The sequence below is a fragment of the Oreochromis niloticus genome, linkage group LG14, assembly GCF_001858045.2.
Source record: "Oreochromis niloticus isolate F11D_XX linkage group LG14, O_niloticus_UMD_NMBU, whole genome shotgun sequence".
NCBI lineage: Eukaryota > Metazoa > Chordata > Actinopteri > Cichliformes > Cichlidae > Oreochromis > Oreochromis niloticus.
This window is the reverse complement of record NC_031979.2, coordinates 6,873,718-6,901,060: the sequence shown is the minus strand read 5'-3', so window position 1 is coordinate 6,901,060 and position 27,343 is coordinate 6,873,718. Positions and strand designations below refer to the sequence as shown.

The window sequence follows — 27,343 nt, the reverse complement described above, 5'->3', positions numbered from 1 at the left end:
TCAGCCACACCCGTCGAGCTGCTGTTTGGTCTTCTGATGGACTCCGCTGAGTCAATGACTGTCAGTCCACGTCTCCACCTCCCTCCTCCTTCTGACTCTTCCTCTCTTTATCTTTCCCACTCCTCTGTCCAGTCAATAAAACAATCAGGGGCTCAATCATAGAGTGTCTTAGTCACGCAGCGTGTTTGACTGAGGAGCTGAATGAATGCTAAACCCTTCAGTTTAGTAGTTTACAGTCTCCGGTGCTGTCAGACTGATTTGCGGTTGGATCGTTTAGGCTAGCTCTGTGTCACACTTTGTTGCTGTGGCTGTTCTCAGGGTCAGAGAAATCAGATCAGCACCCCAGGGATGTGCATGTACAGTAGAGCCCTTAAACGTGTCCCGAAATTCCACAAGGAATGCCCTGAAAGAAAAGAGCATGTATCGCTATAGATGAGTAGCAGGCTGTTGCAGAGGCCACTGAATAGCCACAAGGCCTTGGGGCAACTTCTCCCCAAGCAGGTCAGAGGTCACGACAGTCAATCACAGAGTGACTCTTCCCCCCCCCTCTCCCTGACATCCTTTGTGGCCATTCATAAAAAAAATACTCTTCATGAACTAGCAGTGAATAGGCTTCCAGCTGCAGTGGACAGGAACAGACACAGGAAAAAAGGCAGAGGGCAGGATAAGAGGGGGCTCAGGAGAGGAGGGAGGCCTCTCTTCTCACTGTTATTGAAATGGACGAAGGAAACAAAACCTGCCACTATAGGTAAAAGATGGAGAGACAGTAGAGCAGGGTTGTCAAACATACGGCCTGAGGGTCAGAATCGGCCTGGCAAAGACTCCAATTCGGCCCACTGGACGGCTTTGAAGAAGGATGGAGATTTTGGACTTTAAACTGTACTTTCATAAGTGTTACAGCTTTTTCTACTGATAAAGACCTCCTCCATGACCATTTAGACTACACCAAAGCAATTTTAAGCTCAAACAGTCATGCTGAGAGGCCTTCATTTCCTACACCAGGATTTCGTTATCGTGTGTAAAAACTGAGACGTGCTGTTGCAATTTCACTTCTTTTTCTTGTATTAAAATATCTCAAGAATTAATTGTGCAGTAAAAACTTCTTTTCATTGACAGAAAGGGAAGCTTCGCCCATCCAGCCCACTGAAGATTAAAGTGAGCTGTATGTGGCCCACAATGTAAAATGAGTTTGACATCCCTGCTGTAGAGGAATAAAGGAGCAGCGACAGGCAGTACATCAACTAGGCAGGCTATATAACTGCCAGAGACGAGCTAAATGCCCAAATGAGGAGCATTGATGAATGGATGATTTAATGGCAAACTGGAAGGACAAAAAGCACCAAATAAAAACAATTCTTGGGTTTTTTCCTTGAAAGATGACTGCACGAGGAAGAATTGTAGGCATGCCTCATCCTGCTGATGGATTTAATCTTTTATCATGTAATCAGGGAGTGCTTTTTGCTCGACGGTCGCTGTGATGTCTGCTGATAACGTGGGTATTTTTGTGCCTCAGTTCCAGTTCGAGGTGGGCCTGATCATCGCAGTGACACTGGCGACCTTGGTGTCTCTGAGCCGCCTCTACACTGGCATGCATTCGGTTTTGGTGAGCTATTCTCTCAACTCGCGCACACACACACACACATGCACACATACTACAGTATAAAACATTAAAGCTCAACACGGGATTCATTATTCATTGTGTCTGGTTAAGTTGTCTGGCTGAGGCTTTGATCCAAGACTCAAAATTCAGCAGGCACTTCATGCTGCCTTCTTTTAAATGGGAAGCATCAGCACTTATGACTCACACAGTTATTTTTTATCACATTTATTAAGACCATAGCCATTTAAAATGTGGGATTACGGGAAATATGCTCATCTGCTTTCTTGCTTGTGAGAAAATTCCCAAAACATCTGACTCTAATATCCAGTCACACTGAGATCGAATGGTAGTTGACGTCTTTCATGGTTTCAAGAGGCGTATGTCACGCTGGTCAGTCACACAGAGGCCACACTATTCAGATTTGTGCACAGCACCATAGTAAAATTTGATCTTTATTTACAGTGGAGTACAAGAAGGTTAAACTACCCATCGTCCACTGTTACAACACCATACGTCCTCATAAATGCACCTTGTAAATCATAAATAATATATATGCCTGGTCAGGTTTTACATGATCTAACCTATGCCTGCAGTCCATAAATCTTTAATAATTCATTTGCAACTTTTTTGCAGGGTATAGCACAGACTTTCACTTTCTGCCCAAACACATCTCATTCCAGACATTCCTTAATGAAAAAGCATCGGTGTGCACACAGTCAGATTTACTCCGAGTCAGACATGTCTCCACAATTCTGTCCTCTGAAACATCACAGGGGACACAAACAGAGGTCTACTTGCTTAGGTTGCAAGAAGTGTACATAAAGTCTTGAATGAGAGGTTATGAATGAGACTCATAGCCCACAGCAGATTCAACAAATATTAACACACGTGAGAGGACAAAAGGTTCCTTCATTTGATATTAAAATCTATTATTAATTACCAGGTCAGATCAGGAGGAACTGGTGTATTACAGTGTGTATTTTTCTCCACCTCAGACAGACGAGTTGTCATACAGGAGCTTTCCTCAGACTGAGACTTGGACTCCTTTAAAGCTGTCAGACATGTTGATTTTAGTGTTGGTAAAAGTCTGATGTGTTCACTAAAGTTTGGATTTTCCTGTCATTTTTCTGCATAAATTCAAAGTAAATATTGTGATATTGTATCACTGTAGAGCATGTGAATGGCTACAGTAAATACTGACGTGGCTCCTCTTCCTCCGGATTTTTCTCCAAAATGACCGACATATCATATCAGGAGAGCTAACTGAGCACTAACAATAGGCTCATATTTTCAGAGTAGACACAAAGGTGACAAGTCTTCTTATCTGAATTTTGTCAAGATAAAAATACCTGTAACTTTCTGTTTTATTCCTGATGCATTCGTTGTACGACACCAAATCTTAAAAAAAAAAAATTGGTGGGGCACTATGTAAAATGTAAATACAAACATAATGCAATGATTTACAGACCTCGTGAACTATTTCCTTCACAATAGAACGCAAAAAAGCATTTCAAATGTTTAAACTGAGGAAAATGTGAAAAATACTGGTTCACTTTGAATTTGATGGCACCAACACATCTCAAGTTAGGGCAGGGACTGTGTTTGCATAGTGCATTCTAGCTGCGCAACAATCCTGGGTTGCATTTCTCATTTCATATGGATTGATGCCAAATGTTACAGGCAAGTCAATTATGCACACACACTCTAAAACAAAGCCATGCTGTTATAATAGATGCAGCATGTGATTTATCATTGTCTTGCTGAAATATGCAAGACCCTCCCTGAAAAAAACATTGTTTGGACAGGAAGATGTGTTGCCCTAAAACCTGCATTTACCTTTGAAGACTGATGTGCCTTTCCAGACGTGCAAGCTGCCACTTCCATAGGCAGTAATGCACCTCCATTCAATCAGAGCTTTTTAACTGAGTGCTGATAACGAGCCAGATGATTCTGTTTTCCCAAAAAGAATATCATATTTCAATTTCTCTGACCACAGAGCAGTTTTCCTCTTTGCCTCAGTCCATTTTAAACAATGTTTTCATCCAGAGAAGACTTGTTGTGTTCCAGAGCACATGCATTGATTTCTATGACAGAATCTTGACTGTTTTTAGTGCAGTGCTGTGTGAGGATGATGCATGCCTGATGAAAACAGGTAGCCAATATTGATTTTCCACTTTGTCCCTTGCACACAGAGATTTCTCCAGAACCTTTTGATGATTTTATGCATTGTAAATGATGAGATATTTAGAGTCTGATGAACAGTATTCTGAAATTTGCAGTTTTCTGCAGATTGGTAAAACTCTGTCTCTCTAAGCCGCTCTTCTTATAACCAGTCGTGTTACTGAGCGGTTTCCAAGTAACCTAATTAGTTGCAAAATGTTCCTACAGCTGTTTCATTTTATTCCCAATTTTTCAGAAACATGTTGCTGCTATCAAATTCAACATGAGCTAGTATTTTCTTGAAACAGTGAAATGTCACAGTTCAAACATTTGATATGTTTCCTATGTGAAAAAAATGCTGGTAGATGAGATATGCAGATGCATTGCGGCATCCCATCTTTTTAGGAATTCAGTTTATAAGTGATTCTTCTCTTTCTGCCTTCAGGATGTGATCTGTGGGCTCTTGATCTCTGCCGTGCTGTTAGGGGGCACCTATCCCTACTGGGAAACAATAGACCACTTCCAGCTCAACAGCCCCATCTCCCCCATTGCAGTGCTGGTACTGTTCTACTTCCTCTGCTACATATACCCAGAGCTGGATCATTACAGCACCACACGGGCGGATACGACCACCATTCTGGGAACATGCGCCGGGGCCTCAGCGGGGTACTGGGTGAATCAGCAGCTGGGGCAGACGTTTGAGCCCGAGGGGATGTTGCCCGTACCTTTGCCCACGATGACAGCGAGCGCACTGGCGCTAGGCACTGGCCGCTTCTTGGTAGGGGCTGCAATACTGCTGGCAACTCGGCAGATAGCAAAAACGGTGAGCCTGCATGTGTTGTATTCATGGTACAAAGTACCAAAAAGTGACAACAATGCCAGGAGGAGAAAAGAGATTGAAGTGCCTTCTAAGTTTGCCACATATACATCTGTTGGGCTGGTTAATTCTATACTGGCCAACAGAATTTTCCTTTTATTGGGACTGCTATGACCTGACTGATCAATATGATCTGAACAAAACTGAACCTCATATTTATCTCAATGTTCTTAAAATGATAATTTTTTTGTAATACGTTGCAAGATTTTCAGAAAAAGTCCTCAGAGGGAATGATTCACAACTGTGTACTTGTGACTGACCTGTAACTGAGCTGAAAGAAAATAAAACATTTTGCTTAAATAAAATTTTGTGTTTAAAAGCTTGGTTTTACATTCTGAACACGTCGTTTCCATTTCAGAGCACACAGGTCCAAGTTTCTTGTTACTTTTGCAACTGGGAGAACCACACCTTAAACCTGATTAGCTCATACCAAATCCAGTTTAACTGAATCCTGACAAGTTAATTTCAGCCGAACCCCCCTTTGTCCTCTCAGCAGGTTAGAGCATGCAATCTGTTACACCATGCTGGCCTGGTTACTTTGTCTAGTGCAGGAATGAAGCAGTTAAGCTCCCTTTGCTTCAGTAGAGTTTAAAGGAATGTGAGAGCATCTGTCAGACTTCATTTACAGTGCAGATTGATGTCTGTGTCACTCGTTTTCTTACAGGAGTCCACTGGCTCCACAAATTTCTCTTTCATTTGCTAGTAATGTATAAACAGGTGCAGATTATATGTGGAAAAAACAAAGATTCAGAGCACTCAAGTCACAAGTTTGAATGGCTTTAATTGTGTCTGAAGGCAAAAGCCTTTTGGACTTGTATCAAAGGATAAAGAAATAAAGCACCTGAGCATTAGCTGTTTTAATACAAGGATGCTGGAATATTAACTGAACATTGCATTTATCACCTAGCTTACACCAAGTCCACAAAATCTCAGATGGTACCGTTCTGTCTCAGTGATTCAAATCTTATTGAAAGCAGCCACATCCACAGACTGAACATATTCCTCGAAGGCGGTAATGGCTTCCTCCAACATATCAGTGCCCACTTTATCGTCCTCCACCACACATCCTATCTGGAGCTTCTTGATGCCGTAACCCACTGGCACCAGCTTGGACTGCCCCCACAGCAGCCCGTCCATGCTGACGCTGCGGACGCACTCCTCCAGCTTGGACATGTCCGTCTCGTCGTCCCAGGGCTTGACGTCAAGCAGGATGGAGGACTTGGCGACGAGAGCTGGCTTCTTGGATTTCTTGGCGGCATACTCGGCGAGGCGCTGCTCCTTGATTCTGGCCGCTTCTGCGCTCTCTGCCTCGTCATCTGACCCAAAAAGGTCGATGTCTTCCTCGTCGCTGGCATCGTTTGGCGTGGCCGGTGGAGTAGCTGGGAGGACATACCGACTCTTGGCTGATGGAAGACGAGCTCTGTCTGTCTGGAAAGACTTTATGTGGTTGTACCAGCGCCAGAGGTGGCAGAGCGTCGGTGAGGGAGGAGAGGGGATGGCGTCAAACACGATCATGTCAGCCTGGGATGCCACAAAGCCCTCGATGTAGCTTTTGTCAGCCAGAAAATCACTGAGAGCTTCGAGGCCCACTTGTGTGCTCACGTCACCAAACACAGTTTTTGTGGAAGTCGGGCGGGAGTGGGCACTCTGCTGGGATTCATCTCGTGTGGGGAACCTGTGCTTGATGACTTCTTTCATGGGAACGTCGTGTGTGAGGGGAGTTTCAGCGGTGTGGCCACTGGAAGAACCAAGGCAACAGAGCAACAGGTAATGAGTCACTCAGTTTAATTACCATGCACTAACCCCAAGGCACAAATAGGCTAAATTAAGATCAGGCATGCATGCACAAGCCCACACACAGACGCACAAACACATGCTACAAACACAATGGAGTCTTGTTAATTTTTAATTCTTCTGACTTCAGTAAAAACAGCCCTGTTACTCTTATATAAAACAATGTTTCCACACAGTCCCGCACAGTATTGTTTCCTGATTAACCAACTAAAACGATCATCAGCAGCACACCTCCGTAACATACACCAAACAAACAGCTATATATGGTTTTAGGTTTAGGAAGGTGAAATCACAGGAAGGGTTCGATGTCCATCTCCAGGGCGGAGCAGGGCATTGTCAGCTCGAAGCGATTGATGACATCTGGATGAAGCACTCCGAGACGCCCGACGTTCTTTCCACGGACGAAGATATCAGCACAGCGACCGGGGAAATAGGTGGAATCTGAAAGGGGGGGTAAAAAAAAAATAAACTTAAGTTTGGCCCCACTTCCTTCTTGTTAAAGCCATTTTAGAAAAAGCATTGCAACAGTTATCTTTTTCTTTTAGAAATTAAGGAGCTCCAGGCAGCTTTCTTCTAATAAAAACCAACGGACTGATTCTAACAGTCAGACCATGTGTTCAACACAGACAATGGCCCTCATTCGCCATCATGAATATACATGTGTTCTTTAGTAATGGCCAATTTTGTTCATAATACAGTGTGAATGTTCGTGACATTCACGACACAATAATTCTGAATTATAGCTGCTAAAGTAAAAAGCAGGAGAATTTCCACATGAGGAAACTTTAAGAATAATGGTCAGAGGTTAGGCCAGAATGGCTACCTTGTCTCTTAAGATGTGACAATGGTTAACAATGTGAGGCCTGGGTGGCAGTAATGAAGCAGGATTGTGTCCAATGACAAAAAAACAAAAGCAAAAAAGACTTGGAAAATGAAGCAGATGGAGCATCTAATCTTTTAGCCCAAGACAACGAACCAGCTACAATTACTGAAACATCCTAAAGGGCAGGGGTGGCCAACTAATCTACCCAAGGGGCCACAACTGGGACTGTTGTGGAGGGCGGTACCAAGCAGCTTATAAAGAAAGCTCATCAGTGTGGCCCTCCACCTAGTCCCAGTCTCTCACTGGTTTTACCCTTGGGTAAATTTTTTAAAGATGGTCAAGCTTTTTCCTTTCTTCTGTCTCGTCTTTGTATTTTTGAAACACTGTAGGGTTGTTACATTACAATATATAAAATGATTGAAGTGGGGTTAGATAAATAAAACTAATTTGAAGGTCCATTGCTCTGATTGGATTCTGCTCACAAATAAAACAGCTTAAATTAGACTTCCAGGTCTTGGCTGCTAACACCTACACCTGGCACCAACTTCTACTCTTGCCACAGTCCCGACTGTTGAGCTCCCGCAAGAGCAACTTCTTTTGTTGGACAATTATCACCTCCACCCCCCCCCTAGTGTTACTATCTACACACCCAACTGTGTGATTTGGGTGTTTCTTGGATCCTGTTTGTGCCATAGTTGCAACATCTCCAAATGAGGCATTTTGCCAGCTCCTTGGACATGCTTGGTGTTTCTCCTGCTTTACATCATAATGATCATGAGTCAAGTGTAGCATGTGGGCAACACTGCACAGCTTTTCTTGTTCCCTGATCATAATTTGTTCACCCACGTTCATTGTCACTGGTTAGCTGATAAGAACAAAGCCAAAACCTCCAAAGGCTTTACTTCCTGAGCATCTTTTTCTTCTCAAGGAAAAAAAAAGAAAAACTTCAAAAACTGAAAACAGCCCTCTGGACTGAGTATGAGCTGGACTCTTACCGTTTATTACTGATCAATGATAAAGCACAGAAAGGAACACCATTTATGCGAAAATGTCATGGGTCACTACTCTAAAACAACCACCACTGGAGGCCATTTGACCATAATTGGTTTAGTCTCCCTCACACATGATGCGGTAAGTGTGTCAGCATCCGGACTGAGGAAAAAAAAAAAAAAAAGGTCACTTTGCTCCAGATGGGAAGAAAAATTCTCCATCGATACAGATATGAAAACATTTTTGTTTGTGTGAGAGGCGTGTGAAACACTGACTGAAAGACGGACTTGTCAGGAGATAACAAGATACAGGGGTTGCTATGACTACAGCCCCACACACTCTCACACAGACACGGCATTCTCCCATCGTGCACCGCTTCTTCCCACGCTGCCTTGCTAATGGATTCCAGAGCCCACTGCTTAGATCTTCCATCACTGCTGTGGACGAAGGCTTACGAGAGAAATGCATGAGCTTTCAAACATGTGTTGGGCTGCTAGAGCAGAAAAAGTCGAGCAGTTATTTCAGGGCCTGTTAAATTGGTGGAATGTGCTTGCGTCGGTTCACACGTCATTTACTTGCACCGTGAGCAGGATACCATGGCAACTATATAAATAGCTCGGGTACATCTTAAATAACCAATCAGTCAATGAAAATCCTACACTTGAGCGCCGCCACTTTCCGCCCCCTCTCCTCCAACTTGCAGCGGAGCTTTCAGCGGAAGCCGCGGTTAGATCGGAGCATCATCAACAAGTCCAACTGGACAATTTATCACCATTATTTTATTTAGAGAGAATTCAAACAAGTTCTTAATCAACTTAATGAGCAGCAAACTGCAATGAATGCCTCACTGTGTGAGCAGGTACACATCTGAAATTAGTACCAATATAACTGACTTTCATCAAATGAATTTCAGTAATCACTTACGTTTTTTGAGGCTTTTCCCTGCTTTTAATTCCACATTTTAGGAGAACTTGTGAAATGAGTTAAAAATTCACCAAATCTTATTCCAGGTCTTGCTTTCATAGCTTCAGCCATCATTTCTGTTAATTATGATAAACAGTGTGTATTCACGTAATTCCTGAGATATGATATTATAGTTCTACCCCTAAAATGAATTCAATCTGGGTCAGAGCAGAAGCTGTCAGTCAAGACTCCTTAGTTACAGCTGGGGATGGTCTACAGTTTTGTTATCACCATTAAAACTAATGTAATTAATGTAAATACCAGATGCATAATGAGTTTTGTCATGCCAATGACAAATCTCTACAGCACAGAGGGAAAAATATTAGGCTGTGTATGTATAGACAGAAGAGCCTGGTTTGTAAAATGTTGCACATTTACAACAGCTTACTTGGTTATTTTTAGTACTGCTCACTGGTTTTCCCCAAGTAATTTTGTATAATGTATTGCTTTATTAAAAAAAAACAGACTTGATCACTTGTTTCTGTGTTGGAACACCGAGTTACGTCACCTAAATCTCAGGACCTTTGTAACAGGTGTCATTACCACGTACAAACAGGAACAATAACCAAAGGACAGATTGAAAATAAGTAATTTAGTGTCATTAAATTGAGCCTTCAGCCTGTGAACAATTTAGAAAGCACACACACAGACTGATCACTCTAGGTCAGAAAGCGAACAAACATAGAAGACATGATACGAATAAATGGGCCGAGACCGTGCATTGGATACAGTTGTTAAGTGAAACGTGGGCATCTGTCATTTAAGTGTTTTCTGCTCTGCCTCTGTTCCCCTGACTCGTTATTTCATCTCCTTTCTGCATTGAGTGGTGGAAACACGGCTGACATGTATTCCTGGGGAGCGATGCTGAGGGAGCACCAGAGCTGCTGATGGACACATCCTGAGGACATGTGTCTGCATCAGGTGGGCTCTGAGACTGGGTCACGACCTTGTAATGGGTTTAAGGACATGCTGACATGTGTGTGGCTAATGGTGCATAGACTACAGGAAAAAACAAATGGAGAAGGTAGAGTGAGTGGGAGTGTGTGTTCCAGTATGTTGTGCATGAGAGCAAACTGTGAGGATGTCCATTTCAGCTCCTGTTTGAAGTATGTGTGTTACTTTGTGCCTGTCAGATGGCCAGTCTAAGCACCCGTGGGTGGGTGCTGTATGTGCCAGTCTGTCTCGTTGCTCGGCACTGCAGTGGGTGACGTGACTCCTGTGCTCCTCTCCACTCTGCAGCTTTTACACGCTCTCATACCTAGCTTCTTTCTTCTGCCCCCCAACCCCCAAGTTTTTATCTGTACCCTGTAGTTTTTCCCCCCCATTGTTCCTCTCCTATGTCTGCTTTCAATCCTCCCCACTCCTCTCTCTGCACTCATCTCTCATTCACCGATACTTGAGCCCATTGATTTGCAGTCTGAATGGGCCAGTAGAGGCAGATATCCTACAGCGTGACCTTGCAAAGCCCAAAGGAGAGGTGGGGCGGAAGTGGTGGGTGGTGGAGAGGTAAATAGGTAGGAAAATATGGGTCTGGGGGTGGGGGAAATGGAAAGAGGCGAAGAATCTAAAACTGAAATGAATGGATGAGAATCCCTCTGGGAAACTTGGGGCAGCTCAAATGCATACAGATTGTTAATCAGAAATATTCGACTGCAGGCCAATCTCATAGGAACAGAGCAACTGCATCAGAAACTGAGTCACACCTGCCATTCAAACTGAGCTTTACAGCAAATTTGACAAAGCTGGTTACATGTCACCACATGTTAATATCAGCGGACTGTGAAAAAGAAAATTCATTCGCACTGTACAGTTTACAGCTTTCAAGTTCTCGGTGATTAAAAGAGCCTTTCAGAATTAAAGGTCAGCAGATTTCTCAACAGGCTCCAAGTGCTGATGCAATATGACTAATTTCATTCACAGTGACTTAAGAAAGAACCCCTATGAAAATGTGCTCAGATGCATTTCATCATTAGAGTTAAGTGAAGTGGCGTTCTGGGTCCATGACCTCTGAAACAGCAACGCTGATGTGACACCTTTTATTTTTATTGAGCAAAGAGATGACAGGAACAGTTTAATGCCATCTGTATATGAATGTAATAGAAAGAGGGTTAGACTGATTATTAGGGTGATGGGATGTGATCGCTGGATTTGCAGCGAAGGAACATAATATAACACGTGTTAAAAATCAGGGTGTCACAAAAACTGACACTGATGACACGTTATGAGTTCCCACTAAAATCGTATCTGGTATTTTCCAGGTGCTAGAGAAACTGGATGACACCAACACCACCAACATGTCAAATGTTGGCATCAAGTGTAGATGCATTGGCAGCACCGTGGCTTTAACATCCTGGTGGATTGAGCCAGGTCTGGATGGTGTGCATTAGGATGATTTACATGCAGTCAACTTCAAGAGTGATATCCTTAACAAAGAATCGTGTATAAAGACATATTTTGGCATGTTTTTAGCCACTATACCATTAATCATGAGGCACAGATTGAGAAGTGAAGGTGCAGTGTATTAGATACACCTCTGCACACACAAGGAGAGAGATACTGAATCCTTGCCTGATGATTGCATTTGATTTTTTCACATTTGACACCTCCACCTCTGGGTGATTGCACAGGAGGACAGGTCGAAGGCCACCTGTCTGCAAACAATTGCGGTCTGACTCAGACTGACTGCAGTCGCTCTCAGACAGTTTGGCAAAGGTTGGCAAATAACTGCTGTCCAATTTATAAATACAGAGTAGCACAACCCATCTGCAGTGTCTCTATAATACAGACAATAGGGGACTCAACTCAACTGGTTCCACTCCTATATAAAAGCAAGGCTGTCGATCATGATGTCATTTTGCAGTTACATTTTTGTCCTGTAACAACTATCTCATCATTGTGGAGGAATTTCTGTTTCAGATCTGTATGGTTCTGGTTGAACTCTACACATAGAAACAGTAACTACTTACATTCATACAGCAAGAGATTTGCAATTTTTGCTCATTCATCATAAACAGACTGTATGTAATTGCCAACTTGGCCCCATTAAATTGAAACCTGACAGCACACCAATTCCATACTGTTAGCTTTTATCACCATCTAGACACAACAAACTCACTTTCAAGATTGCAAGTGTCTGTGCGTGGCACACCAGAACTCAACCATTTCAAATGGAACAGGACTGCAAGTTAATTGCACCTGGTTGCAGCCATTTTTGTCATGCCCTGACCAGAGCCACAGTTCTCCTTAGCATAACTGCAAGATTAATCCACGATTAAAAGATGAATATCTCCAGTGTCAACTTGCAACATTTCTCCGTTTCCTCATTCCTTTTGATAGATTTTCTCTGGCTACTTTTACGTATCTTAAACACATATTACACATGTAGAGCTAAACACACAAGGTCGCAGCAGATGGCCGCCCCTTCCTGAGCCTGGTTCTGCCGGAGGTTTCTTCCTGTTAAAAGGGAGTTTTTCCTTCCCACTGTCGCCAAAGTGCTTGCTCATAGGGGGTCATATGATTGTTGGGTTTTTCTCTGTATTTATTATTGTGCTATCTACTGTACAATATAAAGCGCCTTGAGGCGACTTTTGTTGTGATTTGGCGCTATATAAATAAAATTGAATTGAATTGAATTGAAGGTAAAAGTAGGCTAATGAGATGCATTAGCCAATTTAACAGTTGTAGTTTTGCACAAAAACAGCAGGCCACTGGGCTTGTAAGACTTTGGATCTGGAGAAAAGTAATTGTGAGGGTTAGTTAATTCAACAATTGACCCTTACTATTACCATATTGTTAAAATTTTACTGTTATCATTGGCTAAATGTGCTGTAGTGCTGCTCTTCACAATGTTAGCCAAGTCCTGCTCACTAAATAGTCTACTATCAATAAAAGAGCTCAAATGACATAGGATTTCTAAATATAAAAATATTTGATGATTATCGGTCACTGTTCATATTATCTGTTGTAGCAGAATGTTTAAGTGAAGAAGCTCTAAAATCCTTCCCGCACATCTTTCAGATTTTTGGATGAGTGAGGTCTGCAACTCACTCTGCAGCTTTCTAAAACAAACAATAAAAAATAAGTCATAACCTCTTCTTACAGGAATTGGTGAGCAATCTGGAGGTGAGGAAGGAAGCGGGGGTTGACCTTCACTCCTGTTCTTTATGTCCCAAAATAAATAAATTTTAAAAAAAGAAAAAGAAAATAGAAGCCGGTGAGTCTATTCCAGAAGAGACTGAAAATATAAGCTACTGTAGCAACCGTGCACGTTCAGTCCAACCCAGACCAGAGGGGAACCCGGTCATGCTCTCCATTAACTTTTTATTGAGCGAAGGTGGCTACTTCACAATTCTGTCTGCTAACAAAAAAAGAAAAAAAAATGTGTGTGGTCAGTTTTACACACACAAAGACCTGTTCTTCCTGCTCAGGCACTACAGCATGAAGAATGGGGAAAATAAAGGATCCTAACACTGTCTGACTACATGTGCAGCAACCATGTTGTCAGTGATAACTCAAATATCTAAATGTTAGTTTTGGGCCACGACTTCCAAGTAATCAGATTGTGTGCTCAAAAATGCAATACCATACAACATAAGATGAAAATAGACACTACAATGTGCTGAAGTTACAGCATAATATCTGATTTATGACTCCATGGTTATCCGTCTATGAGTGGAACCCCTGACGTGTTTTTTGATTTAAACAGCCCAAGCAACTACTGATTATTCATTTTTGTTTTGTAGGATTGAGTTAACAACCCATAATTCTGACTTAAAAAAAAAAAAAAGCCAACAATCCATTTTCATATCCATGCCAATCATTACATCACCCCTCTGTATACATACACAAGCTCCTGTATATCCTTCCTGTGGAGTTACCCTCACCACTGATGATGCAAGCCAGTGTGGAGTTGAAACAGAACTGTGCAGCTCACTGCGATGATAAATGTTCCCTCACAATAAAGCATGTAGATGCTGCTTTCATAGCAAACACAACAAGGCAGTTGCTGCTAGTCAAAGAGTTGATTTACATAATGTCAACAAAACCTGCCTTTTATCATCACGAGGCAGATTAATTCATTCAACAGCTTGTACAGAAACAAAAGATCACGTGGTTTGAAATCTGTGGCTGGGATTTTCTCTGCTTTACAAATACGGTCTTCAGTTATTTACCAACAAAGCTAGGCTGTACATACATTCCTTTAGTCCCACGTCCCCCTTCATCTCCACGCTTCTTACCGTCTGCAGTCTGGATGTGGTAGCCTTCTCCACGGGCTGGCTTCACCTCCAACAGCTGCATGGTTCGGTCCAGTAGGCCATGGATGACCTCAAAACCCGGACTCTTGTTGTAGTAAACAGCACAGAAACGTCGGCTGTTTCTCGCCCCAACATCTGGGTGGAACAATGAGAGACATAAGTAACAGTTTCTACAGTAAAGCTAATACACACAATTCAGTATGCCACATTTTAGGGTTTTTTTTTAATCCTTTATGTTTATTAAAACATTCATCGACCCTTCTTTAAGTAAATCTATTAATTTCAACTACGATTCCACTTTAAGTTTATCTAATTTGTAGTGTTTAGGAAAGTTTTTCCCTTTCTAAAACTGTACAACTCTACATGTAATAAAAATGTCTCCATCACTTCAGATTTGCTGACGCCTACCTTTGGTCTCATCCTTTAGCACCACGTCTGATATCTCAAACAGTTTGAGGGGAAGTGGCATCTTCCTGTTGGCTGCTATGGTTTTCAACAGGCCTGGCAGCAAGGTGGTGCGCGCCACCTGGTGGGGAAAAAAAAATAATCAGGTCAAGCTAGAAACAGGCCTGCGGTTCCTTATGGAGGAAGAGGGCGCCCTCTTATGGAAACAGTACAACATTGTGCTTCTGATTAGTTCTCAACTTCTCAAAATCATCCCTGCATTAAACGTCTTTACCTTTTTCATTTTAAGCTTAAGGAGAGAAATTTTAAAATGCATCTATAAACATTATTTGGAGTTGAAACATTTGTAGAGTACATTACACATACAGTGAAATGAAGACCTGCAGATGACATGCTGAACATTTCCAAATTTCACTGCACCCTGTTGTTTGCAGATTACTGTACAGTGTAAATATCCAATCACAGAGTGACCTAAAAAGACCAATTAATGCTCAACCAAATAAACCTACTCTTTAAGTTACTTTGAGGATAAAAATGTGACTTTTTTTTTTTTAATGCCCAAAACACGTCACCATTATATTTTGGTCTCTCTGTTTGACTGTATATTACCTGGAACTCGGCAGTCTTGGGGTTGGAGATATGAACTGCCCTCATCTCTGAGATCTTCTTCCCAAGCTTGTCTGCAATATCTTCTTGAGAACACTACAGAAAGAGAAGATGAAAAATTTGAGGATTTTTTTTAAAGGGAGACAAAAAAAAAAGCAACAAAAAACCCAGAACAAACAAAAAACACCCCAACCCAAAACAAAAGTATATGACTATTTTTTTTATTTTTTTTTTACCAGGGCAAAGTTGAGGGCCTCTGTAAATCCAGCGGCTGCCAGGTCTTGCCTCAGCAGCTCTGTCAGTTTATTAAGTGGGAACTATGAACAAATACATAAGAATGCACATGCTTGATTAGACAAACTTGATTGTTTAATTAACTCAGCATTTGCTTACAGTAATGCACCATGTGTAGAAAACAAGCAAAGTCAGCTACCTGGTTGGCTACAGTGTAGGTGCGTGGGGTGGTGCGGGTAATGTTGTTGAAACCGTAGGCAATGGCGGCATCCTCCATGATATCACAGGCGTGGATGACGTCTGAGCGAGTGGGTGGGATCTCGACCTCAATCTCATCACCGACACCGGTAGCCTGGGAGAGCAGGCACATCCTGGTCAGCAGCTGAGCAATTTTCTCTGTCGATTCACTGTCAGGAGAGGAAAAACAAAAGTGAGCCTTTTCATGTTACTGAACATCAGCTGACACCAAGCATGTAATGTTTTAGTACCAAGAATCAAATGCAGATTGTGAGTATATCATTTTAAGAACATATACTGACAAACTGATCTGAAACTTTTCAATGGAAAGTAAAAACGTGGCTACAGACAGTTCTCCCTGGGCACAACATGGATTTATACTCTGACAGAGTGGGAAAAATCTGTTCATCAATAGTTATTAATCTCTGTCTCTCTTCCACAGCATGTCTTTCATCCTGTTTTCCTTCTTTCACCCCAACCGGTCGCAGCAGATGGCCGCCCCTCCCTGAGCCTGGTTCTGCCGGAGGTTTCTTCCTGTTAAAAGGGAGTTTTTCCTTCCCACTGTCACCAAAGTGCTTGCTCATAGGGGGTCATATGATTGTTGGGTTTTTCTCTGTATTTATTATTGTGCTATCTACTGTACAATATAAAGCGCCTTGAGGCGACTTTTGTTGTGATTTGGCGCTATATAAATAAAATTGAATTGAATTGAATTGAATTAAACATATGTTTGAAATTTGGTACAATGTGATAAATCACTGATAAGATCTTTGAAGTCAGCCCCACAAGGGTTAACCAACTTATCATACCAGGAAAAGGAGGTACTACATTTGCGCTTTGGTCATGAAAAGTTTCCAAATCTGTCTCCTTCAAACACTGATCTTAGGATCTTCTGAGGCATTAAACTACTTTAAAATTCAAATCAAACTTATCCTGAGAAAGAAAACAAAACACACTGAATATACAGCTCAGATTAACACACTGTACTTAGTTTATGTGAACATATGTAAAGCTGCCAAGTTAAATCATTGTAATAAATGTACACCAGACATATTTACTAAATGGACAAGGGCTACAGGAACACCGCTTCACTGTATTAAACATTTTAGCGTTCAGAGTGACATGTCGGACAATTTTTAATTTTTATTAAATCTTTTAAACCTAAAAACTACACTATTTACACTTGGGAAAGTGGCTCAAAGATGAGTTACCTTAAACTGACCAATCAGCAGCTATTGGTCAGTTTTAGGTAACTCTACTCTCCATATATCAGTTAAAAATATACAGTGCTGTGAATACGCATTTAAATCAACAGTTCTGGCAGTAATCGGGCCTCGGTGCGACTACTGAAATTGAACTAAATTTCTGTGATTTAACAAGGTAGGTTTGGAAAGCTTTTTTCTCCCGCTTAAGGAAATCATCACTTTAAAAACTGTTTCCCCATTTTCTCAGATCATCGTTGTTTAATATTAAGATTTATCTGACAATATGAAACATGCGAGTGTGAAAAGAAATCAGAGAGAATTTTAAAGAGGAGTCTCTTTCTGTTTCTCTGTACCGGCCTATATTGGCCGTAAAGGTCAAAAACTGAATGTAAATTCAGATTATCGTTGTCTTATATAAATTTTTGTTAATCTGAAACATGTAAGCGTGACATTTATTCTTAAGCTTTATTATTAACTTTAAAAAAGGCTCTTTAAACAAAGCATTTTATCCACGTGCTCCATATGCATCTCAAACTTTGATAATTACACTGATACATAAATGACTTACTTGATGCCAACTTTCTGGTTAATGAATTTACTAGACAGCTTCTCCTTCCTGTAAGCCAGCTCCTAAAGTGTAAACCAAAAATCAAGAGACAAGAATTAAGAGCCTTTCCAAGAAATTAGTGTCACATGTGTCACATTTAGGATAACTGTGGGTGATACAGTACTGGGTATATGCAGGTCTTGCCATCTGGGTACACCACTTCAGCCTCCTCCACCCTGAGGGAGAAAGAAGAAAACATCACACTCATTGTAATATTCAGTGACGTCAAAGCTGGGCCGAATTTAACAACACAGACAGACAGAAAGTCGGTGAAATAAAGTACAGCTTGTAGACGGGCTTTTAAAATGATATCCAGTAAACATGTGACAGCTGATGGCAAACAGCTGCTGTCACATCACACAGCAGAGTGTGAGAGGTAAAAAGTGAAAATATGACTCACTGCTAATGTAAACCTCTACAACACTATACTGCACAGTCAACAACATGTCCATCTTCAATCCTGAACAAGCATAAGTGACCTGACATCCCATTTATTGTCTGCCTGCAAACAGGAAAGCCAGCATTTCAGAAAGACGTTACTTACGTGAAAGGCTGAGCACAATACTCGCTGAACATAGTCACCATCATGTCCAACACAGTCTTCGCCTGTAGGAAATGTGATCAAGTTAAAGTCAGTTTCTCATGACAGTGGTGATAAGTGACAGATTTATTGTTTTCTTCTCTCAACTGTACCTTGGTCTGGTCTGTCGCTGTGCACTCAATGAAGACGTTTTTAGTCTTCAGGGAGATTTTTGAATGGTCCCCTGAAACAAACAGCACTTCATTTTACTGGAAATATTTCAAGAAGCGTTACTGCTTTCCTATTTTAATCTTCTCTAACTACAGACCCTGGGCATTTATGAACAAAATATATTAATTGTAAACTGTGTAATCTCATCTAACACAAATTTTTGAGTTAAAAAAGCAAAAAACAAAGATAAAAACAAGAGGCAGAAAATGAAAGCAGAATGAGGCTACAGCACTCACCGTTGATAATAGGAGGCATAGACAGAACAACGCCGTTGCTGTCGTAGATGACGGGGTACACAGGTTTGTCTTCAATAATGTGAAGATAATGCCTCAAGTGGCTGTCCGTCTGTAGGAACCAGCAGAACATCAGTGGGTTAGCTAAAACTACAAACTGTCTGTGTGACCCACACTGAGTCATTCACCTGCTCACCTTATAGAGGCTCATGAGCTGGGTGGCCGTGTACTCTTTGGTCTGATTGAGTGGTTTGAAGGAGATGTCTCCTGGAGGTTTGGCCGTATATGTGAAAGGACCAGAGATGGTGTCCAGGTCATGAGTCCCAATCGCCACCAGGCTCCTCTTTCTGCACAAACATAAATGGCATTAAATAGGGATGGATCTGATATTACGTATCAGTCCGATACTGACCTGAATTACTGGATCGGATATCGGAGAGAAATTAAAAATGTAATCCGATCCATTAAATATCATAAAAGCACCTCACAAAACTTGCGACATGGTGTAACCCAGCTCACAACCTTAGCACATCGGAGCAGTATGCGTCACGTGATAGAGCGGCTGTGGTGTGCAAGAGCTGTCGGCTGTCTGGTGGAGCATTTGGAGCCTCGCTATGTGCTTCCAAACCGGCATTTCATCTCTGAGAAAGGTATCCCAGAGAAGTAAAGCAAGTGTGTAAGTTCATCTCTGAATGTTTGTAAAGCATTCTCACGTTAAGCTTAACAACCGATATATGGACCGACTGCCTCTTCTTCTCTCCCCCTCCCTCTCCTGTTGCTACTTGAAATCACGAAACTGATCAATGATTGGCTGATTGGCCTTTCTGTCGTGAGTCCCGTCTCTCTTGTTGGTTTATCGCCCACTTTGCGCCAGAAAGAGGAAACGAGCGGATAAACAACAGCAGCACGTTAAAGCTTGATAAGCTGTTGTTAGAATTTATTTAATATTACTTTCTACACCAGGATCCTTTTACGTAGCTGAGAGCTGTTAACTGCGCAGGGGCGGGTCTAGCAAAAATTTGTTTGGGGCCAGGGGCATTAACAGAGAAGGGGGGGCACAAAGAAATACTTTTCTTTCTTATTTTCATTTAAAATGTCTAGCTTTTAATAAATAATTATCTGAATCTTACAACCAAAGTTTTCATCTGATGTAAACTGTATAAAGTCCATTATTGTATATAGTAAATATTAAGTCTAATAGTTAGTAAGCTATAGTACTTTTTCCTTTGGGAAGGTACCATCTGTGCAGTCTGCAATTCTGTTGAAGAAAGATGTTGAATCTATTTAATTATTGTACAAAAATAATTGATTTCTGTGCATTTTTTTTTTTTTTTTTTACACAAGCTTTAAATTAAAGTCGATTACGTCGACTGTTTTTTTGCTGGGAGTTGGCAACCCTATTAGTTAGGTTGTTTAATATTTCCCCTAAGTACTCTTTAAAATAGGGAGGATGGTGTAGGTCTAAGTTTATTAGATTGATCAGTATTGCTGAACTACGAAATATTTTGGGTGCAGTGTATTTTTTGCATACAGGCATAACAGAATAGCTTTAATGTTTTGCTTTTTAATACTTGAGTATGAATTTATACAAAATGCAGCAAAATATTTTAAAAAACAGTTTTATTGATTATAAAATACACAATCGGATTCATATCGGTATCGGCAGATATCCAAATTTATGATATTGGTATCGGACATAAAAAAGTGATATCGTGCCATCTCTAGTATTAAACAACAACAAATGGCCCTGAGACAACACTTTAATTTGTTTCAATAACTACTAGGCAGTAGAGTCTGGGACACAATAGGATAAAAAGAACTAACATTAAATTGATATCTGAGCCGAATTGGTATTTATGTAACATTTATTAATTTATTAACACTACCAATGTTTTCAGATATTCTGATTGTGAAAGGATTTTGCTCTCATTTGCAATCAAAAGCTGATGTGATGTGAAGTGTAACACATGGTTAGGAATACATGTTAAAAAGAAAAGAAAAAAGAAAAAACCCATCAAAGGAGCCTCTATTTTCATCTCCAACAAAAAGGCTGAAAATCAGTTGGGTGGATGTCCACGCAGCGTGTTCGAGACAACCAGGGCTGCGGCTAATAGTAATTTTAGTAATCAGTTATTCTATTGATTATTCCATCAATTAATTATGCAACTGGATAAGAAATGCTTTTGTCTTATTAATGAGAAATAGTAAATATTCAAAAGAAAAACACTCAGACCTTTTAACTGATCAGGCTTTCTTACATTGGTGGGAGGCAAGATACAATACTGTGAGCTTTTTTCTATCTTCTGGATGAGTTAGATCAGTGTTTCCCCACCACTGTGCCACAGCACATAGGTGTGCCGTGAGAAATGATCAGGTGTGTCGTGGAAGATTATCTGGTTCAAGCTCATTAGTACTCTAAGCGATCGGTGTGAGTAACAGACACAACAATTACATTCTCTTCCACTAGAGGGCAGTATAACTACTCTGCTCTAATGAAATGGGTTGAAGAAAGTACATAATAGTCAAGCTGTGAGTGAGAACGCAGCACATAATAGCAATAGATAAATATTTGAAAAGAAAAAGTAGTCAATCTAACCTGGGTCCTGGAGAAAATTCTGACCCAGATGAAGGCCCTAGCATGAAGTAGTGGTCAGAAGAAAGCAAAAATGGTATATTGGGGACAAACTGAGCCAATTCCGGTATACCTGGTACGTGCACCAGGTATACCGGAAGAGTTATCAATATGCTTTTTGTGACATTTTTGTTTCGTGGTGTGGCATGTGATTTTTCTAATGTGAAATATGTGCCGTGGCTCCTAAAGCTTGGGAAACACCGAGTTAGATTCTCTCTGTGTGTGCCTCTGTGTATTTAAGTGTGCTTGTGAATAACTGTGTGTGTCTCGAAGCCTTTATAGGAGCATGTGGTGGCTGCAATGAGGAAAACAGAGCATATCAGTATTCTGTGAAATGTTTCCTGTTTTGATGGTGTAGATGTTAACAATGTGAATAATTAACTCAGCCATAGGTCAGTAGCTCAGTTTTACTGGCCTATGTATATTTTTACTGAAATGCAAAAAAACAAACCCTAGTTTATTTTTAAAGGTTAATACATTTTTATTATTACAATATGGTATTCATATTTTAGATTAGTCTACATCTGAAAAATAAAATGTCACAAAAGCCTTTAAATAAATGTACTCTTGTACCCTCACTCCTGCTTGCTGCATGTATCACTGTAACAGCTGTTGATTGAAACATGGTATCAGACAAGGTTAACAGCTCTGCATATTTTATTTGAACTTCTGTAGCTTTCTGCCGAGTTTTGCTGTATATATAACAAATTGCGACGAAATGGGAGCAGCTACAAAATTAGCTTTACTTCATGTTGGACATTGGTAATCAGGTGGTTTGATGAATGACTTCCGCCAACTTTTTCCACAGTAAAGGGGTTTAATAGTGGTTACAGTAATAAATCCATTTCAGCTCACCATCTCATTAACAGCACCGCCTTTTCACTCTTTGCTGTACGTGTACAGAAAAGCTCCACATTAAATTATGACAGCAAATTTGTCACTGTTGTTGTTGTGTTATCGGTCTTTTTCTTGAAAACTGGGGGCTCCTTGGGCTTAAAATTGTCACACTTTTTATTGACACACATGCTCCTAGATATGTTTCTGCTCAAGGTGTAGTTTCACTGGCAAATGTATGTGAACCACTTGCCATGAAGGCTACAGAACGCCACAGTATTGTTTTGTAAACAAAGCATCAAAGTAAAAAAAAATTGAATCCAGGATTTTTTGTCATTCATGAAATTTACTTGATGAATCATCAAGTAAATTTTACACAAAATAAGGAGTAGTATCAATAAAAAGTAAACAATTAAGTCCTTACGAAACTCATCCTTAGGCATGTGGAAAAATCAATCTGAGGCAACAAAGGCCCTGATGATTTTTGGCTCTGCAGTGAGTTTCATAAGAGTAAAACTATCATCACAGAACATAAGTGTTGTTCTGCAAGATTTATTACTGGGTCTTATCAAAAGGATTCTTAGTACTTTTAAATAAGTATATTATGTCTTTAGTTGCTTAACTAGGTGACTTAGGATAGTAACAAGTGTCAGAGGTAATGGCAGCATCATGCTGGGCTTTTCATTGTAAATAAAGCTGCAGCTAGCCATTAGACTCAAATTTTTAAAGGAAACACATTCATGTTATATATAGTAGATGGTTGGTGTGCTCTCACCTGCAAATGTTTTGATGTAGTTTCTCCTGCAGCTCAATGAAACTGTCATAGCGCTCCTGTGTGAAAGTGATGTTCCTCAAGACTGCTGCCACAGCGTGAGGTCGCACTGCTTCCGTCTGAGGGGAGTGAAACACCGTAAACGTAGGGTCAACAGGCAAATCGCACTGATACTTGTTTTAGGTTACAAACTAGTTTTTTCTTGTTAAACATTTTAACATTGTGAACAGCTCCACACACCTCCTTAGTGATGATCAGCTTCTGAGGCTCCCCACTGAGTGGGCTAACACGTTTATATTGGGGCGCCTCCAGCCTAAAACAAAAACACAATCTCTGCAGTTAGCGGGAAGAACAGTTTTAACTCTCAGTGATGCCGCAGTGTTTGTTTGACTTTGGGACCTGAAGCGGACAGAGTTTTGGACCCAGATTACTCCACGAGGCTCCTGACTACGGTAGCCGTAATGCTCCGACAATCGCTCCGACAATCCATCAAGCAGTGCAGCTTCGTAGCTTACCAAAGTCGTACTAAAACATTTTTTTACAGGTTTATGAGCGCCGTGTACCACATACAATTGGCTCAAGGTTAGTAAGCACAACCAGATATCATACATAAGGTGCACCGGATTTTAAGGCGCACTGTTGATTTTTGAGAAAATTAAGGATTTTAAGTGGGCCTTATAGTGCGGAAAATACGGTACACAGAAACAAAAAAACAAAGTCCTGGTCAATCACGGCAACAAAACTTGATTTATAAATAATCTCTTATCATTTATTTCAGGTTAAGCCTGTTAAAAATTGCAGAAACAGAAGACGCTTTGCATATTCTGAAACTCACTTATTCTTGAAGACCTGCAGTCCACGAACCAGTCCCTCCAGACATAGCAGATCATAGCGGTTAGCTGGTACATCGATCTTATACAGGATCACATCAGATGCTCCTGAGGCCTTAGTGTCACCTTGCTCTCTGCTGATTATCTCTTTCTCTGAGGTCTGTAAAGCAGATGGGGAAGAGGAACTTCAGCATGCCGGAATTCAGACACAAAATGTAGACAAATCAAAGAACTGTAGTTACATCTCCGTAATAACAGAGCATTACTGTATTTCTTTATTAACCACAAATAGCGAGCTGTTCGTATTTGATGTCATGTACTTACAATTTCATCCAGCTCCAGCCCAAACTCAAAGCAAAGCTCGTCAAACTCCTCATCAGCTAAAACAAAAGGCAGACAGACATGATTAGAAGATATTTACTGACACATGTCACAGCAGCCTGCTCACATTTAACCCTCTGGGCTCTATGCTGGCCATTTGTCTCCACTTCACTTTCTTCAATTTTTCACTAATTTTTAATTTTCAACTTCAGCTCCTTAATTATATCAATAATATACACTATACATCCAATTGTTCCTCTTGGCTCTATGGTGCCCACTTTTGGCCAACTTAAACCCATTTTTTAATTCCTTGTTACTGACAGTACTAAATCATGTAATTTAGGTAAAATTGCTTTCATTCTAAGCTCAACACATGAAAATTGTAGTTTTTAATGGGTTTTTTTTTAAATTAAATTACGTCATTTACCCATTTTTAGTCAAACAAGCAATTTCATGTAATATTCTTAGTTCCCAATAGGGGCATATGATGGCTTACCAGACTCCAATGAACCAAAGGTATGACACAATTTTGACACAGGTTTGATCTTGAGGATGTCAGATAATAGTTTGTGTTTGTGCATGACATTGCAGCAGAAATATGTATTTGCAAGACAGACTGAAAGAAATTATGATGCACTAAACATAACATAAGCTGCAGTGAATTTATGTTGATGCAGGTTATTGAGCTTTTAGTTTCCCTTAACTTTGAAGCAAATGCTAAAAGCACCTTTACTCTTGTACTTTTCATTAAAAAAAAAAAAAAATACCATACCCAAAATATTAACTCTCAAAAAATAATAATAACAATAATAATAATAATAATAATAATAATAATAATAATCGCAGGACATTTTGGAGAGTTCACAGCTAAAGCTGCAGCACAAACAACACCAAACACTGTAAATCTGTCCTTAAGTTTATGCAGGTGCAGTCAGTGCTACTGCTATAAGTAAGCCTAACAGCTTCCAGATCATTTTTTTTTCTGGTAAGATGGCAAGAAGGGCATCACTGCTTGAAGCAGTGTCTATACGATCTGGTCAGAGAGCAAGGACAGCAAGGAGTCTTCTGCCCTTGAAGAAAAGACATCTACCCAAGATGAAGAAACTTCCTCTCCAGAAGATGAGGGGACAATCTCCAAATAGGCTGAGCGCATGATGATGAGTTCTAGCCAGTGAGTTCTAGTATGGAAAATATGGTAAGTTACTGAAAAAGTGCTTGTGCTTAAAGTGCTTTGTCACTCTTTGGCAATATCGTAGGTAATGTTAAACTTAACCATCCTCTCAGCCTCCTCTGATGACCTGTTTGCTGCTGCCTGTTGCTGAAAGGCAGCGGGGAGAGGGGACACTTGAGCAGTGCATTTATCGTGACATATAATGTTTTTTCTGGATACACTGTGCTTTTTCAGCATTTCAATTTAAAACGTATTAGCACCAGTCACAAATGCAGTATTGCCGCCCATGGTCCTTCCACACTCACGACAGTAAATGCAGTGCATCATGTTGTCAACTTTACTGTATCTTAGCCAGGGAAACTGGTCAAGCCACTCTCTTTGAAATACTTTGTATAACACTTTCCCCCTTTTACTTTCAGTGGGCTCTGGCTCGGAGTCGATCGTATGTGGCTCATTATCTGATGCGGTCTCCGGACCAATGTTAGACATAACCTGAGAGGTTGATGGCTCCGTGTCAGAGCACTAGCTATGAACTTCAGATGGCTCAGGCCTTTAAAAAAAAAAAAGTCATCAAACATTCTTTTCATCTTTTCTCATTACCCACACCTACTTCCACTTCTGTTGGGCCTAGGCTACTCACCAGAACAGAGTATCGTCACTGATTTCTATAATCGATTCGATTCCCATTCACAAGGTCTCGATTCGATTCAATTCAATTTTGACTCAGTCAGAAATATTACAATTCTGATCAGTACTGACACTTGTGAGACTTCATCAGAGGTGTAAGCATCACAGCAGATGCCTTTGTATTAAAGTAACTGAGGATAAAACACAGAAAAACACAAAGAAGATTTTCCTGGCCTGGCTTTTTATAACAGATAACTGCCTCAAAAAAATTCTGCAGTAGATCAAAAACTGAAGAAATCCATGAATCAACATATGAACATTAACCAATGCTGCTGAAGTGAAGCACAGCAAAGTTGGCTGTGTCTCTAATAAAACATCTAAGCATTTTGAAATTTGGCATAATTTTAAAAAGTTTAAATTCCTTCGGTATTAAACAGCAGAAATTATGCTTTCTTGTCGAACAAAAACAAAAACCAGCAGCACTGTACATGACTTGTGCATAATAAGCGAATAATAAACAAATAAAGCGAATAATGCAGAAAACAGATTTGAGATACTGAGATGTGAAATACTGGTCATGAAGTACACTGAGAGAGAGCTGTGCAGGAAGTGTGATTTAATCGTGGTGGAAGCAAATCAGTAAACGTAAGAGGGAATTCATGACAATGTTTATCTAATCGATTACATGTCCCAGACTTTACCATTAACAATACAAGAAAATCAAGCAGCACTGCAAATATATGAAACGGTAATTTTTGAGGTTGTCTTCCAACATGTGCGTTGTACAAACAAACGTAATGACTATTGTGAAAAAAAATGATAAAAACTGATGTTAAAGACTTTATGCAGTAAAAATAGCAACAAAACATAAAAATTATTTAAAAATTACAGATATAATCTGTTGGTGGACACTTTTGGCAACGAACAAGCTGACAGGATAGTGACTCTGAACAAACCCAGAGGCTTAAATGACAGGAGGAAGCGGAGGAAATGATGCAATCACGCTGTCAGTCAACAAGCAGATAAAAATGAACTAGTACTATTTTCTTATCGCAAAAAAAACAAATTAATAAATAAACTCGCCATCAAATAAGTGGTATTTTCTTTAAAAAAAATTAGAAATGAAGGCAGTTAAAATTAGCTATACAGTTCATGAGCAGCTGCTAAATTGCTAACAATCAGACAGCGAGTTCACAATGTACTGACCTAACTCTGTTGTTTAGAAACAAAAAACAGAGAAAATAGACGAGCAAATTACCGGTTACCGGAAAATACAGTAAATATGACTTACTGTAACTTCTACCCAAAGCTTTGAACAGAAGATCCCGTTTAACTCCGACAGTCGGCATGTTTGCTGCTAATCGTCACCAGCTATGTGGGAAAAAGGACCCTCACTAGCCGGTTGTAGTTGTCTGC

The 27,343-nt window shown here is 40.5% G+C and overlaps 2 protein-coding genes across 3 annotated transcripts in view; one reads left to right on the top strand and one right to left on the bottom strand.

The window, feature by feature from the left end:
* Positions 1-5,653, top strand: part of sgpp2 (sphingosine-1-phosphate phosphatase 2) — a 13,997-nt gene extending 8,344 nt beyond the window's left edge. Inside the window, exons 3-4 of one of the 2 annotated variants that reach the window (XM_025898211.1) lie at positions 1,514-1,603; positions 4,206-5,653. In XM_025898211.1, coding sequence (XP_025753996.1) covers positions 1,514-1,603; positions 4,206-4,751 — 636 coding nt within the window. In that variant the 3' untranslated portion in view covers positions 4,752-5,653. The remainder of the gene's footprint in view (positions 1-1,513; positions 1,604-4,205) is intronic. The other variant, XM_005461724.4, reaches the window with a different exon arrangement.
* farsb (phenylalanyl-tRNA synthetase subunit beta) lies at positions 5,402-27,343 on the bottom strand. Its single transcript, XM_003456950.4, has 18 exons — positions 27,219-27,343; positions 24,133-24,188; positions 23,814-23,968; positions 23,219-23,291; positions 22,982-23,097; positions 18,937-19,087; positions 18,744-18,852; positions 18,450-18,520; positions 18,301-18,362; positions 17,881-17,932; positions 17,718-17,779; positions 15,907-16,114; positions 15,710-15,790; positions 15,477-15,569; positions 14,871-14,988; positions 14,445-14,597; positions 6,725-6,872; positions 5,402-6,375 (listed from the first exon to the last, which is right to left on the bottom strand). Exons 1-18 carry the CDS (start codon positions 27,274-27,276, stop codon positions 5,595-5,597), a joined length of 2,547 nt encoding a protein of 848 aa, XP_003456998.2. The 5' UTR covers positions 27,277-27,343; the 3' UTR covers positions 5,402-5,594.